A 17,287-nucleotide genomic window follows, 5' to 3' on the forward strand; every position below is an offset into this window, starting at 1 on the left:
GTGCGTGTTGGTGCCTTCAGAACTGTGGGCAGTTTGAGCAAGGCTCGCAACGCCAGAGGGAAAGGGAGACCGGCCCGCACGGGCGAGCGGAGTGTCGGTGGGGAGACGGCTGTGAGGTTCTGCCCTTGAGGTGGGATTAGACTTGAGGAACCCTCGTTTCAAGGACCCGGACGTTTTCCTTCGCTGCGCGGCAGAACGTCCTCCTTCCTTTTTGGGAACGGATCGGTCCGCAGCGCGAGGAGACCTGCGCTCGCTGCCTTGGCTCTCCTTCAAGAGGATGCTACGCTAAAGCTTCATCCTTCTCACCGATATCTGACTGAGCCAGTGCTGCATGTCCATCACAGAGTGCGCTCCAGGTCGCTCCACTGCATCGCGTGGCTTCAAGCGCGGGGACTACAATATCGGATTCTCAATCTCCGTATTCCACCCGCAGGTACGGCACAGCGCACCAAGAAGGAGCTCTCCATTGGGGCCACGTCGTCAGTCGCGGGGGGACGCCATGCTAGTCCAGGAGTTTGGCGCATGCGCAGTCCGTTTTCCCGCAAATGTGCCCGAGTGAGCAAATTCAGCTACGCATGTCGTACATACTCTTACAAAGGCAGCTACATTGCCGGCGATGGAGTCGAATGCTCCAAGAGCTCGCTCCGCATTATCGGCGGCTTCATGAGCGTGAGGGGAGGGTGAGGCTCATACTCTCCTGCCTGCTTCACGTCGCACGATGTACGCATACCGATAACGCAACCTCTTTCCGTATACCGCATAATTTCTAGCCCCAAGGACGCTCGCGATCTGCCCGGTGCGACGGCAGTGTATAGAGTCGCCCGTCGTCCCCCGACAACAGGGATAGCCGTCGCGCTGTCCCTAAGTCGGGGTACTGGGCGGCGCTATCATGTGTCCCACATACAGTGCGTGGCCTGCATTGCACCCGAGCTCCTCGAGGCCGTCAGATGCGCACCCGGTGCGCTGTATTCTCCGATATATACTCATCGAGCGTCAGGCTATCGTCCAATCATCTTGGTGTACACTCAACGTTGTGCAGGCACATTGCATGCGTCGAGCTTCCGATGGCTGAACATGGAAATGTACTAACCTGTACAGTACGCGCGGAGGTGCGCGCGCTCACCCTCGGCATCTCTCTACCATGTCGTCATTGAGTAGGACTTCCATGAGCAAGCCCTCTAGACGTGTCCCTTTGGTGACCTTGCACCCGTGTCCCATGCTAACATGCCCGCCGTGCTTCGCTATGGCCAGGTGAGTGTTTACATCTTTCGTCCTCGCCCCGTTGCTGACCGTCCCCACGCTGGATCAACCCTAGCTCCGGGGCTCATGCGCTCGTACGCCAGGAGAGCTGCATGGGCGACCCCGCTGTCTGTTATACACTCTTGGGAAGCCCGTCATGATCAGGCTCAGGATAGTATATCTGGTAGCCGTCGGATGTCTTCTGAACCGCCGGCCGCCTATCACCAGGGTGCTCGCGCGTACCCTGGCGGGGACCTGCCGTGCGATCAAGGGTTCGCTGGCCTTTCAACCTGGTGCGAGAAGGACCCTGATCTGAAGATAGGGTTCACCGGCCTCAATGGACGGATGACAGACGGTGGGTCACCTCCTCGCTCTTATACCCGGCGTTCACTGGCGCTTGTTTCTCCGTCTCCCCACTCACTACCGCCAACAATGTCGACCGCTAACGTCTCCAACGCCTCTAACCAAAACGTGAGTGCATTGTTGCGCCTGCCTATATGCCGAACTCATGCTGCCTCTCTCACAGGATGACGGCGCGGTCAGTGGACCCCTCTCCGATGCCTGTTTGTTTCCCACTGACGATCGCTGGAACAGCCTCCGCGCGTAGTCGCGTCAACTGCAGTACGCGCATGTGTGTGCCGCCGTCATCGATACGCTGATGCCTTGGACATTTCAGGAGGTGCAGGCGATACTCGACGACGCCTTCAAGAAGCGCGCAGCGGCAGAGGCTGAAAGAGATGACTTGAAGCAATGGCTCGACCTCACCAAGGCCAGACTCGATTCGTCGGAGAGCTTTGTCAGCAGCCTACAACAGTCCATCGAGGAACACTCCGGGACCGCACGCCTTCGCCGACATGAGGTCCGCGAAGTGAAGAAAGAGTTCAGATGTCTTTTCGTCGAAGTGCGGACCGCGCTGGACGACGTACGTACAGGGTCCCTTGGCTGGTGTGTGACGTGCTGATGGCTCTGCCAGAACTATGGCAGGCGTACGCCCGCTGACGCGATCGCCTCCTTGAAGGTCTGCCTCGAGAAGCACCAGCCGCTCTTTGACCTGTGGTTTGGGGATCTCGAGCTGGAGGACGACATGGCCTCCGAGGATTGATCTCCTGCCCGGCTCGCCGCTCGTCCTCATGTGCAGTACTCATCTTGCGTCCTTCCTGTTCTGCAAAGTCGCCTCCCCCATCGTCTGTACGAGAATTACTCCTGACACTATATGCTAGCCATCTTGTTCCCTGAATGTGTGCTCCTGTGAATGTGCAATTCTTTGTTCCTGCCCTACGTCGAGACGGTTCGCTCCTTATAAGGAAGGTGAGCTCTTTACAGCAGCACAAGTCTCCGGGCCGGGTCTGTAGACCATGCCAGTGATTGAGATAGTTGCCGTTCCTTCAGGAAGACATAGTCAGGGGCAAGAAGGAGTAGGGACAGGTCAAGCCATCCCCGTCATAGTCCGCCGGCGGGCCTGGCATTGTCACGTGATTATGGGCTGGAACCCATACGCGCGTGTTTGCCACGCGGATCTTGCGCCCTTGGTCGGTCTTGAGAGATGGTGGCAGGTATGACATTGTAGTCTGAGTCTCTAGTATCTGATGCAGATATCCTGCCTTTGCAGCAATCCCTGATACGATTTTGCTCAATATCTCAACCTATGCCGACGGGGACACCCGACTTGTTGTGTCCTCTGTCAATCACGCCCTGCGCACCCGACTGGTGCCCCTGATGTTCAAGACGATCGTGGTAGATCAAGACGATGAGCGCTCCATAAAAGCGCTGGGTCGTGGTCTTCTGGCAACCGCGCGCGAACTCGTGCTGCATGATACCAGGCTCGCTCGTGAACTCATCCCGCATGCCACTCGATCCGCCCCCCTGCGTCTTCAAAGCCTCACATTCTCCCCCGACTCCGACGATGCGCTCTACAGGGAGACTATGGCCATCTCCTGTCTCTTGCCTTTTCTGCGGGCGTCGCCCCATCTAGAAAGGCTGGATTGCGTCTTGGTACTTCGCCGCCAGCGTGATCTGTTTGCGCTTATGTCCGAAGTGACTGGAATCAAGAAGCTTGTGATACAGCACATAGAAGGCCCTCAGCGGGAGCCACTATCCGGTGAAACTGCGCCTTGGGTGAGGCTCGAAGAGCTCATCGTTGGGAATGGGGTGACGGATGCGTGGTTTGAGCTCGTGCTTCGGCCCCACTGGCACCCACCCCTCACCGCGCTTGACATTTCCAAAGGAGCTGATGTCACTTGGACCACCCTGCGTGCTTGCCTGGGCTCTGTTCGAAGCAGCATCGAACGCTTGCATATATCTTCCAGCATGCTCCTCGAGAACGACGGTGAGTGGCTACCAATCATGTCAGGCTTATGTCTCACTGAAACCTCTCTCACAGATACAGAAGGCGCAGGCCTGCATTTCGAAGGGCATCTGCCTGCCCTCCGCGAGCTTCATGTTCGGATGCTCACGCGACGCGGAGACCGATTGCAGGAGATGGATGGCGTCAAGAACCTCATTCGCGTCCTATCCAACGACGCGTTAGCACCCATCACCGAGCTTCACCTCGAATTCTTCATCATGAGCGTCTTCTACTCTGACATGGGCCGTGGAGGAGGCTACCGAGGGGGGAACAATGCCGACGTTACAGGCATATGCGGTGATCGCCTGACGCTCTCATGGTGGCAGTCATTTGCGCTTCCACGGCGCTGCTCCATGATCATCTTGATCATCTACGACGCAGAGGACGAGGCAAGTGACTCGGAGAGCACCGATTCCAGCGCGACCGACAGTGACTTGGACGATGGTCATCGGGCGTCTCAAGCACGCTATCCCTCCGGTCTCTTGCGACGTCCTTATGGAGAGAACGAAGGCCTGAAATGGAAGCCGCATGCTCGGTCTCTGCTGCTTCACCTCGCCCAAAGCATCGGTGTCACCGCGCGTGTCTCATTCGCTCCAGGTATGTACAAACCCCGGTGATTTGCAGGGTCCTTTGATGAACGCCAAATGCTAGGGATGTACGTTGGTCCCATTCCAGGGGAATGCCCCTCCAGCGGGTGGCCAGAGGAGTGGATTGAGCAGTTCGAAGAAGACCCCGACAAGGCGATGGATGAGAATGAGACCGCCCTCTTCTACAACTGGAGGGAATGGGAGGTTTGAATACAGGAATCTCCCATGTCCGGATTGGTTTTTGATTCTATGGTTTTGTTACTCCTTGAAATCATAAGACCCTCGTCGCTCACTGTCCCTACCAGTCGTTGGTGCCCTAGCATACCTCACCGGGCGGCTCATCCATTCAGAGCCAATGCTTTACAGGTGAGTCGGCGGCTCCGCCTCAAGTGGGGACTCCGCCCGCTCCACCTGGGCCGGAGTCGCCGGCTGCCGCGCGACGCGAGGCCGGCGGCTATGTTATCATCTGGAGTTGGCGGATGCTCTGGCCATGTCTCTAGTTCCGGACCGTCTCTAAACATGCAATATATGGGTAGGTGGTCATGCAATATCAAGGACGATGAAGCTGAGCTGCGATGGTAACGTAACGTCAACTGCCTGCCTTGTTCCTTGCTATCTGCCCTCGATCTTCTGAAGGGGATTCACACCATTAGCGCGACGGCGAGCTCAATGAATGCGTCGGGCGCCGTGATAGTTACCGGCCGTCAGATTGTTGCCATGCCTTAGCAATCAGCGGTGGCCGCCGTTGCCTCTGCTATGCAGCGTATGTCAGGTGGTATTCAGATTGAAGAGGAATATAAGGAGCACCATTGGAGTGTCGAGCATCAATTATGAATACCCTTCCCCTCCCCAAGGTGCGTCGCCTTCACGGCGTCTACCACGAGCTGACGCCTTCGTGAAGATTTACGCCCACCTGGAGCAGACGTTGAGAGAAAGACGCGAAGCTGAACTCGAGCGAGATATACTCGCTCATCGACTGAGTCGAATGGAGTCCGATCTCAGAGATTCCTCAGCGCGGGTGCTGCAGCTCGAAGGGGCTCTTCAGCAAGCAACGCTCGCTCGTCGGAAGGACCAGGACGATCATGTCGCGACGAAACGCGAGTACTTAGAAGCGCGAGCGAAACTGGACAATGCCTCCAATGGCTGGGTATGATCCAGTGTCCTCCAGAATGCATCATGTCTAATGGTCGGCAGAGTGCTGCTGTGCGTGACGTCGGCGCTTGCTGTGTATGCGGTGCTCCCGCAGTGGGTACCGTCGTGCCATGTGGACACAGCATCTGCGAAAGCGGGCATAAGATGCGCGATTGCGACTGCGATCTGCCTTTTGGGACCCCAGGCCGTTGCATGGCCCACGGCACGAAAGCTCGCTGCCCATACCATTCATGCGAAGTCGAGTTGGACTTTTATAGCCGCCATGTCAACTTGGCCATCGATGTCCTGAGTGCCAAACATGCAGCCATGTGTGCCGCCGAGGAATACTGCAAGGAGACGATGGGGTACGCAGCGGCTCTGACTCAAGAATTCCAGGAGAACGAAGTTTCAGTAGACATTGAGTGAATTGTAAACATATGTAGACCAAGTTTCAGATATGGGTGAAATCGGCCGGGTGATATCTACCTCAGTAGTATCCAGCACAGACAAAAGTCCATAGCGTCCGAAGACAGTGCGAGTGCGGTGGCGCCGTATGAGCGGCAATTCCCGCAGAGTGATCATCACATCTACACACGTGTTGCCGATCGACTGCGGCTTCTTGTTCTTCACTCTCATCTATTGCTGTCCTCCCCGCCAACATGATCGCCCGAACTCTGAACATCTCTTCATATATCTATCCAGGAAGAGCTTCGACAGCATAGCGAGGTGATCGAGTTAGTCACCGCCGCGAGATGACGTATACGGAGCCATACGAGGACGCGCTCGAGCCTTGCTGAGCGGTGAGTGTTCTCGCTTTCCCCGCCAATCAGAACTGACCATGCAAGCAGGGCACACCACAGGTGACATGTCCTGCCTTTTCCCACCTCATACGCACAAGCAAGCGGGTCGCATCATATGTGATCGGTATCTCCTTTTGAGGGCGTCAACTGGTGCGCTGACCCATATTCATTGCTCTCATGACTGTCAGCCATATTCACAGAACCCTTGTGTATGCTACAGACACGGGCTAGAGATGGGCGCATGTAGTGCCCTTGCCAAGGGAGGAGGCGAAGGCGTAGGAATATAGGGCGCGGCACGTATCGCCATGACATTGTATGATTGGGCAAGCTGACGCAAGCTGCTTAGGAGACGGTTATGTGCTGGCTGCAACGCTAGCGCACTGTCTTCGTTATAGCGTGGGATGTTGTCGAACCCAGTGCCGACCAACAGTGTGGTTTAGCTACGTAGCCAGTATACACAGTACGTACCGTTATAACTGAATCAATGGTGATCGCTTTTCTCGCATGATGGTGGAATAAGATCAGAAATAGGCACCGGGCACCGGGCTATGCAAGAAAGGTAGGAAGGCAGAATGGTTAGTGACCGAGATAAGAAACCTCAGTAGCCATCTCATGTGCGACCGGCGGGCACACCTGACTTGACGGTCATAACGACCAACCTGACGCGAAGCCGCAGACTCCACATGAGAAGGCTCAAACAGGGAAGGGACGTGAAGTGGAGCTGCAGGTTGTGCGGCGGCTGGCCGGCGCGAGCAGGCGAGCAGGCTCCATAGTGGCCGGTAAGTCCATATGACATGGCCGGACTTGAAATCAACTTGTGGCCTGACGACACCTTGCCTATCGAAGACTTCCGAGATAAAATCGATACACGCGGAGGCTACCTCCATACCGAACTTGACGAGCTAGATCGAGACAAGGTCTTTGCGAAGGCTCGTCGAGTTAAGGAGGCTTTTACCCAATTCAAGGATGAATGGCTTAATCCTAAAATCACTCAGAGCGCGCCCGGTCTGTTCGTATTTAACCAGGCTGAGCCCTCTAGACGGAAAGGTCCTATCCGACTACCGGACCCGATCCTGAACCTGAACGACGAGGAGACTCTAGCGAAATATCGCGAGTTTCCGCGTTCGAAAGAATATCTTGAGCTCGATGATCTACTATGGGACCTACGCGATTACTTCAACTGGAACCTGGTGGATATCACCGAGGAACGCTGGGAACAGTTGTGCAAGCTCGCTACTGAGTATCGCATGACAAAGACCGGCCGAATCTACAAGATACTACAGGGTGGTCGCACCGCTCTACTCATATGGCCGCGCGACCGGTGGTTCATTATGAACGCCGCGCGTGAGGCTTGCATTAATGGGGAAGCCGAGGAATTACTCGCCCTCATTTCCAGTCGCATGTGGTGGCCAGGAATGGAAGGGGATGTCGAGCAGTATTTAGCTGCCGGCGACTCCGTACCTAAGGCCGACCGTGCCACCGCGACGCTACCCCACGTACTGTACCTCCAAAGCGGTCCAGTCTCCGTCGCTCGACCTCCGGGATCCAAATGTACCGAGGCCACGGGCAAGGAACATCTGGTGCAGGAACTGGAAAAACACCACCACTTAAAGCCAACGGACGCGTCGGCAGTCGCCGAGTTGGTCCTTTCGGAAATGGCCGACGGACTCAGGCGACGCGACGAGCCAACCCAAGTCCAGACGCTAATTTCTTCTGAGTCAATCCCCGAGGGATTGCCTCACCCTCTGCCCACTTGGGCGGTCGAAAGAACACTACCTGCGGGAATAGCTCATGGTGTGGGGGACTTCGACGTCGAGCTAGAGCGTGCTAAGCTGGAAACAGCGGAATTTAATCGCATACGCTCTGCGCAACTGAAGGACGCCGGGTTCGGAGAGTCTAGCGATTATTATTGCATGACGATCCATACGCCCGACCCCCTCTCCATATATGAGCAGCTGGTGGAGTATCCTACCGCGTCGCGGAAGAATAAACACCGGCTCCTTGATCAGGACCTTGAGACCTGGCTCAGATGGGTGGAAAACCCGGACTTTGCCACAAACAAGTCCGCCTTCGACCTCGCGGCTCCAATAGCCGAGCGGCTGCGAAGGAATTATGTCGTATCCGGTGGGAAACTCTATCGCGTCGAACGCGATGAGCTACCACAACTCTATGTGCCACAAAATAAGCGCATCGAAATGCTGCAGCAAGCGCATGATAGCTTAGGTCATCGAGGAGTGTACGCGACACAACAACTGCTGTCAGTGCGGTTCTATTGGCCTGGACTGAACGAAGACGTGGAGTGGTTCATACAGACGTGCCACCCGTGTCAAGAACGCTTGAAAGCATTGGCGCGCATACCGCCGGTGGTAACTTTCACGCCGTCTTTATTCCAGGTCGTCCACATAGACACCATGCATATGACGCCCGCATCGAGAGGCTTCAAATACATTGTCCACGCAAGGGACAGTCTCTCTAATTGGCTGGAAGGTCGCGCGCTTCGCATTGAGAACGCGGTCACTATAGCTAAATTCATACTCGAGGAAATACTCTGTCGATGGGGTTGTCCCGAGGAAATCGTGACCGATAATGCGTCCCTTATGAAGTCCGCTATGCGCTGGATTTCTAAAGAGTATGGCGTCCGCCATGTCCGCATCTCGGCCTATAACTCTCAAGCCAATGGAAAAGTTGAACAAGTACATTGGGACATCCGGCAGTCGCTAGCGAAAGCCTGCGGACCGCAGCTGAATAAATGGTATAACCACCTACACTTCGTGTGGTGGGCCAACCGCGTAACCTTAAGGAAGCGGCTCGGCGTATCGCCATATTTCCTGGTGACAGGAGCACATCCGCTCCTGCCATTTGACATCGCTGAAGCGACTTGGCTCATTGACTATCCCCTGCGCACACTTACGCGCGAGGAGTTGGTTGGGTACCGGGCCCGAGCCTTAGCGAAACATCATGCGGAAGTGGGCCTTGTCCGCTCTCGAATAGAGAAGGAAAAGCTCGAGCGTCTTCACCGCTATGAACGCGAATACGGACATGTTATTAAGTTGCTCGACTTTAAACCAGGCAGCTTGGTGCTAGTCCGGAATACTCGCATAGAGAAATCACACAGTGACAAGATGCTACCGCGTTACCACGGGCCCATGGTGGTCATACGGCGGACGCTCGGAGGCTCTTATATTGTGGCTGAACTAGACGGAACCGTCTTCCAAAATAAAGTCGGAGCATTTAGAGTGTTGCCCTACCGTTCTCGGGCCTCTATAACCTTGCCCGACGAAATACACTCATTAATCGACTTGTCTCCGGACGAGCTCGAGAAACTCATGGCCTCGGACGAGCCGGACGAGGACGAAGTTGCCCAAGTGAGTCCTGACGGGCTCGCGGACTTGGACGACGGAATTCTCAAGGAAATCGACGACGCTATGCCGGCGCAACCCCTACCCGACTTCTCGTTCCCTGATGAGCCAGAAGTCGAAGCGCAGGGACGACCGGACAGCCGAGACGAGCTTGACCGGCGGGACCGTGAGGACGACGACCACCAGTCCGAGTCGGAAGGCATTGAAGGCAGTGAGCCCCCGGGCTTCCTGGACGACGCCCCCGACGAAACCCCGGACAGGGAACCCTCCCCAACTCCCGAACCTGGCGAGCGCCGGTCCCGGAGGACCATCAAGCCTACGGAGAAAGTCCGTGCCGCAGGTGGACAAAGGGAGATGAATAAAATGGCAAAATAAGGGCCATACACCGAAGGTGTACGCACAAGCGCTGCACCGGGTACAACTCTTCACGAGTCGGTCTGGATTGACGACCGCAATCTTCACGAGCCCTCTGAGGCCCAGATATTGCTGGTTCAGGCGCTTTCGGGCTCAGACTTCGTGAGAACAAAACAAAAATTCGTTGAATAGGTATGCCTCGACTACACAGTCCTAAGTACACGGCTATCTGATAGTAAACGAGTGTGGTACCGCGTCCCGAACGCGAAGCTGCAGAAAATAAACAAACTAAGCCCTGCTCAGCCCACACCAAGCGGTGTAAGGGTCAGAGCGGGTGGAAAACGAACGTCGGACATAACGAATGACTGGGTATACGTGCGAGTCAACGGTCCAGACCGAGCCGCCTACGCAGTGGGCAGGGTAGCGATGGCGGGGGTCTCCTCCTCCGTCTCCTTCGCGCTCGAGCGCGTGGTGGGCTTGCTGGACTTCTTGGCCGCGCGGCTGGACGAGCGCGACGCCTCCTTCTTCTTGGGGGCGGCGCTGTCGACCTCCATCGCCTCGGCGGCGCTGCCGGCTCCCTCGGTGACCTGAGGAGCCTTGGCTTTGCCAGCCTCGGAGATAGCGTCGTCCAGCTCGGCCTCCGAGTCTGCGACCAGCGCGTCCGTCAACGCTGCCTCGGCGCGTGCAGCGGTCGCCGGGGAAGCATCGCGCTTCGCGCGCGCCTCCTCGTCGACCTTCTGCACCGTCTCCGAGCCCGTAGAACGGCTGGTGCGACGCGAGCCCGGCACGCCCTCATCGTCCGACTATAAACTCGAATGAGTACCATTAAAAACACATCGATTCAGGCCACGTACCGCGTCGAACTTGGCGAAGACCTCGCGCGCCATCACACGGCGGTACACCTTCGACAGAGTGCGACGTGTCCCATCCATCGCGGTGTGCGCAGCGCACAACGCGCCAAGGTTCAAGGCGGACGCGTTCAGGACCGCCGTGACCTGCGCCAGGCTATGGACGACCACGCCTAGATCGAACTCACCGTCCCCGTACGACTGGCGTCCGAGGGTGTTCGCGCGATCGAAGATCGCACTTGCACCTTCACCAAGCGCCGTGGCAATCGGGTTCGCTCCGTACATGCCCTCGACCATAAGGCCTTGGGTGCCGTACTGAGAGAAGCCGGACGCCGAGGCGTCCCAGACGTACATCTGAGATGGAACTTGGGTTAGCCCCACACAATGAAAAAGCGACAGAGATGGACGCACCTTAGCAGGACGGTCGCCCTCCGTAGGTGATCCGGAGCGCTTCAAAGATCCAGACTCCGCCGCGACAGCAACACTGTCCGTGATGGGGGCCGATGGCTCAGAAGCGTCGGGGGCGGAGGGACCGGCCGCCGCGCCCTTGCGGTTGCGACGAGCCTTCCCCTTGCCCTTCGACGACTCCGCCACGGCAGGAGCGTCGGCGTCGTGCATGACGACGTCGTCGGCGTCCTTGGAGGCAGTCTCCTCGGCCTTGAGCTGGGAAAAGCAATAAATCAGTCTAGTTAGACGAAAAATAACGCCGATGGCGCACCTTCGAGACGATCTCCTGCAGAGATCGCTTCGTGGCCGTGAGGCCGCGGTAGAAGGCGTCCGCCGACTCCCCGGGCGCCAGACTGTCCGTCGCCGTGTAGCAGACGGTCAGGCAGTGGGCCATGATCGGCCGCTTGTCATGGACCTGCTTGAAGTCCATGATGACCTGCAACGCTCAGTGTGAGATGGGAGGCGATCAGCGACGATCCGAACACGCACCATGACCCCATCGAGCGCGGCAACCAACTTCTCCTTGTTGCCCTCATAATGCTCGACGACCTTGGCGTCGAGCGCACGCAGCTCCTCCACGTGCGTCTTGAGATACTTGACGATCTTCCTGGCGGCGGGAAGGTCGCAGTGCGCGACCTCGCGGAGCGCGGTCTTGAGCACCGCCGAAGCTGAAGGCAGAAGCGCAAGAAACTGATCGAAGAGATCGCGCTGGTATTTGTTGGCCATTGAGGGAGATGAAGGAACGAATCGTTGTAGTGGGTTGGACTCATCCGTCCAGCGCGCTCCGATCTTATATCACGACCGCTCGGCCGGTCAGGGACGCGATATCCGCGCCCTCTGCCGCAATTTCATAAATTTCTACCTGCTCCTGAACTCCACACCGGCGAGGTCGCCGACATTTTTGGTGTGGGGGAGATAGGCTGCCGATCCAGCTCGTTCCACGACGGAGATTTTCGCGCCGCTATCGCGAACAAGCACGACTCGCTAAGTCGAACCACAACCGGCAGTGGCCGACGGTCACGTGCAGTCCACGCGAGCACGCCGCCGAGCAGCGTTCAATTGTCCGACCTCTAAGGCGGTCGCACAGCACAATTTATCACTTCTCATGTCACTTGGCATCACTCTAAATCGTCCAAGAAACAAGAAGTACATTTAATGGGAGACCTTACACAAGAAAACACAAGAAAAATATGCTGTACAGAGTCCCAAGAAACCAACTATCTAAGCGCGTGTCGCGCGCGTTGTCCCCGCCAATCCAGAGCTATATACCGCACCTTTCACCTGAAGAAAGATGATGGAACAACTCGAGTCAGCAAGGACATACAAACGACGGAAAGAACTGAAAACGGGACTTACCTCGGCCGAGTGCTCAGAGCAACTCCGCTGGACGGTCGCCCGAGGGTCCCTCCCTCATCCACTCCGGCGTCGGGAAGCGCGAAGGCGCTGCGGGCTTGGGAGAGGGGAGAGCAGGGGGCCCGACGTCGTCGTCCTCAAGCTCCTCTTCCTCCTCCTCGGCGCCCGGGTGCCCCGCGTTGCCGTCCTCTTCGTCCTCGGCGTCCGGGAGGTGGGTCCAGCCAGGCTGAAGCCCCGAGCTACCCGCCACCGGCCACTCAGGTGCGTCGTCGTCACCCAACCCCGCGAGCATGCGCTGCTCGTTGTGGGCGCGGATCTCCTCCTTGACGCGGAGCATCTGCTCCTCTTCGTCGGCGAGGCGCTCCTGCTCCTCAGCCTGCTCCTCGAGCATTTGCGCGTCGTCCTCGGAAGGCGGCGAGGTGAGCCCGATCAGGTCACCATTCAGCCCATAGATGGGCGCCGGCCCCCTCGCGATGAACTCGCGATGGCGTCGCTCGCTAGCCTCGTCCTCCGTCTCGACGTAGGGCAGGAGCTCACCGTCCGCATCACGCGGGCGACGGTCCCAGTCTACGCGGAAACGGACGGGCGGCACGACGTCGCGCTCCTCGGACTCGGGCTGAGAGCGCTCTTCCGCCTCCTCCTCCTCCTCGACGTCCGAAGGCGTAGCGGCCTTCCTGCCGCGCCGACCGCGCGCCGAGCTCGGACCCGCCTTCGCCCGACCCTTGCCCTTCGAGGTGGAGGCGGCGGCCTTCGTCTGTGAGCGCGTTCGCTTGCGCGCGGGCTCCGGCTCTTCGACTTCGGCCTCGTCGGAATCGGAATCGGTGGCAACCTTCCTCTGTTGAAGCGTTAGCTATAGAACCACCAAAATAATCAAATAAAATGGGAGCGCACCTTAGCGGCGCGCTTGCGCTTCGTCGCGCCCTTGTTCTTGTCGTTCCGGTGCGCCTTTTGCCCTGGATGGCTCCTTTGGGCTGGTGTTGCGGGCGCGCACCCACTCAGCTTGACCTCACCGAGGCCGCACCGCTTCGCCTCGACCGCGACGTAGTCGGCGGGCAGCTGTGGCTGCTGCATGAGCAGCATGTCCTGCGGGTAGTTAGTCAGCTGTGAAACCATAAAAACACTGAGGGCTCACCAAGTCCTCGTTCGCCCTTCGCGGCACCCGATCGCGGTCAGCGGCACGCAGTGTCGCGTCGTGCGTCGGGATATCGAGCCCCACGATGTTGATCACATACCTAGATTGTGAAAATGTCAGTGGGCTTCACTCAACTATGTCCGAGACCTACCGAGGGCGCGCGATCTCTTGTAGCGCGTACCACTTCGACTCGGGGTCCGATGCCTTGAGGCAGTCGAACAGGAAAAACATCGCCCCTTGGATCGCCGCGGTCGGCGCCCAGGGGCCTGTCTCTCGCAGTTTGCGCGCTTGCGCGATGGCGTCGGACAGAGATATCTACAAACAAGCATTAGCGAGCGCCGGAAACAACTGGCACGACGGAGCTTACCAGCTTCTTCTTGAGGATCGTCGCGCGCTTCTTATCGCGCTGGATCCCCCGCACCAAGTTCAGCACAGTGGGTTCCTCGCCCTTGAGCAGTGCGCGCGCATCCTTCTCGATCTGGTGGAGCTTTCGGGCAAAAGCTTGGTGCTCCTTGCGCACCGTCGAGTGTGGGCCTTCGTTGCCGGCGGTCATCTCTAGATCGCCGTCAGTATGGCCGGCGCGTCGGCACGCGCGTACCAGCGACGTACCTTCGTGGTTCAGGACAAGTTGGAAAACCGTGGGAGATGCGCACGGCCGGCTTTTAAACGACCATGCATGTCCGGAACATGCGGCGTGAGCCAAAAGCTTAATTAGCGCCCCGCCGTCCTCCGACAACTACATACCAAGAGACTGCGGCAGCAGTCGACTGTGAGTCGCCCGACGACCCAGTAACAACACCGAGTCACCCATCCACCTTAACTGACCGAGGACGGTCCAGATTATTGGTGTGGGGGGGATGATACGCCCTGCGGCTGAAAAACGCGGAAAAACATACATAAACAAGCGATATATAGTCGACTTGGTCTAGATTGTATGGGCGGATCCGTATATACTGCACCGACGTCGCGACTGTACAACGGGCGCGTCGGGGGTATTTTATGACATAGAAAACCAGGAGCGCCACGCTTCCTAACCTTCAATACAACTAGTCCGCAGCATTATCCGTCTGCAATGACTGACCAAGGATAGCAGCGAGCTCTTCGGCGCCTGATCACGAGTCTGTGCGTCGTCGATGACATCCTGCGAGTCCTTTGGCGGGCCCTACTTCATCAAGTAGCCGCGCTATACGCGCCTCAAGCCTTCAGTCCTCTTGCCCTGCTGTGTCAAGAGAATCTAGATTATTGTTGGGGCTCGGACAAGCCTTCCTGCTGCTCGCCGTCATGCGGAGACACGCAGAGCACCGCGCAAGCGGAACTCGAACCATCAACGTGACTACACGTGACTTCGGGTCCGAGACCGGAACTTCGGGTCCGAGCTCGTGATCTCGGACATCGCCGAGTTGAACTCCGAACCGAGCGTCGGCGCCGCCAAGCGCTGTCCGCCCCGGCAAGGGCGTCACTCCCCGCGTATCGACAGTCTAGGCTGTACGCTCCCCGCCGCGCAGGCCTCTGAGCCGCGTCGCGCACAAGGGAACGGGTGGAAACCAGGCCGGCCTTGCCTTGGTAAACATCAACAAGTGTGGAATCGCGCCCGGCATCGCGGCGCAGGAGGATACCCGACCAGTCAACCGCTCTACCGCCAGGAACCGCAGTCATTGCGCGATTATTCGGACAGGAGAACGCGCGGATAGGCGTTATAGTTGGATTTTGACTCAGAGATAGGCATTGTGTGTTACCGCGCGGTCTGGATGGCCAAGACGACGCGTTCAAGTTATATACCGAGACCTACATACGATTCGGGGACTTTTCCCGCCCCGCGCAGAGAAGCCCTAGTACCTACACACCACACCAAATAAACACAACCGCGTTAACCCGCACTTTACACATCATAAAAAGCCTGAACTTCCGAGCGCATTAAACCGCCTTGTGAACTTCAATCAAACCCGAAAGCGCTCGTCAGAACGCCGAGACGTCCGATTGCCCCACTCGACTTCTCGCTTCAGTCCAGCTCGTCTGGAACTGGCATAAACAACACAATCTATCCCCAAGTAATATAAATACTCGGACTCGCCCGCTCTCGTAGCGCCTCCAGTCTAGCGTGTTCATTGCTATCGTGGTTGTTGGTGTTTGGTTGTGTGGATCGTCTAGCTAGACTGTACTTCGCGTCTTTCGTGAGCGTACGATCCCATCAATAGAGCGCGCCTCGGTAAGTCCCTTGAGCAACGCCCCGCTGGGGTCGAACTGCCACCATTCCTCGCCCTCCTCACGAAACTCGATCTGCAGCAGGTCGATGACTTGCTGCGTGAGTTGCGTGATCTCCTGGATGTTCGTCACGAAGTCGGCGCGGAGCGTGAATCTTGCGCGCCCATTGGAGGACGACAGACCGCGGTCGACAACGTGTTCCTTTTGAAGATTCGTTTCTTGGACGAGCAGCGCGATCCGTTTGCGGAGGGTGTTAGTCTCGGACGGCTGGGATTCGTCTTCCCCGTACATCCCGTTGTAGGCGCCCTCGAGAGCGCCCCGCAGTCGCGCTTGCTCGTTCTCTGCTGTCATCTCCTCGGAGGAGCCCTTCTTTCTCATGAGCGCGGACGTGGAGCCGGCCGGCGTGGCGCCCGCCGAGACGCTAGTAGTTCGCCAGCCGGAGGGGGAAGAAGGAGAGTACATAGAGGGAGATCGCGGGGAGTGAGGCGAGAAGGGTGAACGTAGGCGTCCAGGAGAACGCGGCGGAGGAGACCGAATAGAGTCGTCCGATCGTAGGAGGTGCTCTTGCACCTCGTTGCCGGATGAAGATCGAGAAGTCGTTTTTGAAGAGTGAGAATGTTGTGAGTGATGAGATTTGAGAGCAGCGAGCGAGCTAGGCTCGCTTCGTCCCGGGGAACTACCGCGGGATCCCACAGTGTCCACTTTGCGGGAACTCTGGAGCCCGCGTGGGATCACCCGCGGTGCGACGCTCGTTAACGCAAAGTGGTCGCCTACTCGGCGAGAGTTGAACGTCCGTTCGGCGATTCCGCCTTACCAACGTTCGGCCCGTTCGCGGATACCGCTTACCAGCCTCTCTCGTCGAGCGCGAGCCTCTTCGGGCGAGCGCGGGACGAAATAGTAGAAGGCAAGAAAGGTAAGGTCTATTTTCGTAAACGCGTCGGTAGGCGGGTCGTGCGCGAGCCGAGTACCTAAGGCTGCGCGCGCGAGGCGCTGATCTACCCAGCGCTACATATGGTAATGATACAAATGAAATGCGAAAAAATATGTAGGAATGACGGTAGGAGTAGGAGTGCTGGAAGAGTACCTAGTGAACAGGGTTCCCCACAGCGCCTGTTCCACAGCGGTCGTTCTCTCCCTTGACAATTACTGCGACTGTATGTCGCCAAAGCTGATCTCCGCCCGCTCTAGCCAGTGCTCGATGAAGACTAGCGCACTGAATCGAGCAATCACACGAGCCTCTCCGAGCGCATCTTTCGCGCTCGCCGTGGAGCTTCGACGCACACGATTTCTTCGACGGGGACTGAAACAGGGGTCCGGGTCGCTGCTCATGATAGCACCGGTATGCGAGCGCGCCCTTTGCTATGTCGACCCCGCTGAACGATTGACAGTACTATACGTATACTTTGTCGTCTATATACGTGCGAAATATACGTGTATTTTTCTTCGCCCCTCGTGAACTTCGTACCTAAGTAACTGTGGACCTCAACGAAT

At 57.6% G+C, this 17,287-nt stretch overlaps 3 protein-coding genes across 3 annotated transcripts; 2 read left to right on the forward strand and 1 right to left on the reverse strand.

The window, feature by feature from the left end:
• Positions 1-331: 331 nt before the first annotated feature.
• SCHCODRAFT_02516715 (uncharacterized protein) lies at positions 332-4,380 on the forward strand (the record flags this gene model as incomplete). The annotated part of the gene is made up of 10 exons (XM_050343361.1): positions 332-483; positions 603-680; positions 771-905; positions 1,040-1,109; positions 1,183-1,251; positions 1,468-1,710; positions 1,916-2,165; positions 2,849-3,565; positions 3,620-4,180; positions 4,259-4,380. 10 exons carry the CDS (start codon positions 332-334, stop codon positions 4,378-4,380), a joined length of 2,397 nt encoding a protein of 798 aa, XP_050198062.1.
• Positions 4,381-5,000: 620 nt separating this feature from the next.
• On the forward strand, positions 5,001-5,727 carry SCHCODRAFT_02672494 (uncharacterized protein; the record flags this gene model as incomplete). Its single annotated transcript, XM_003027626.2, has 3 exons — positions 5,001-5,024; positions 5,072-5,317; positions 5,365-5,727. 3 exons carry the CDS (start codon positions 5,001-5,003, stop codon positions 5,725-5,727), a joined length of 633 nt encoding a protein of 210 aa, XP_003027672.1.
• A 10,015-nt stretch (positions 5,728-15,742) lies between these two features.
• On the reverse strand, positions 15,743-16,258 carry SCHCODRAFT_02516039 (uncharacterized protein; the record flags this gene model as incomplete). Its single annotated transcript, XM_003027639.1, has 1 exon — positions 15,743-16,258. One exon carries the CDS (start codon positions 16,256-16,258, stop codon positions 15,743-15,745), a length of 516 nt encoding a protein of 171 aa, XP_003027685.1.
• Positions 16,259-17,287: the final 1,029 nt, after the last annotated feature.

Source organism: Schizophyllum commune (genome assembly GCF_000143185.2).
Source record: "Schizophyllum commune H4-8 unplaced genomic scaffold SCHCOscaffold_12, whole genome shotgun sequence".
In the NCBI taxonomy this organism is placed as follows: Eukaryota; Fungi; Basidiomycota; class Agaricomycetes; order Agaricales; family Schizophyllaceae; genus Schizophyllum; species Schizophyllum commune.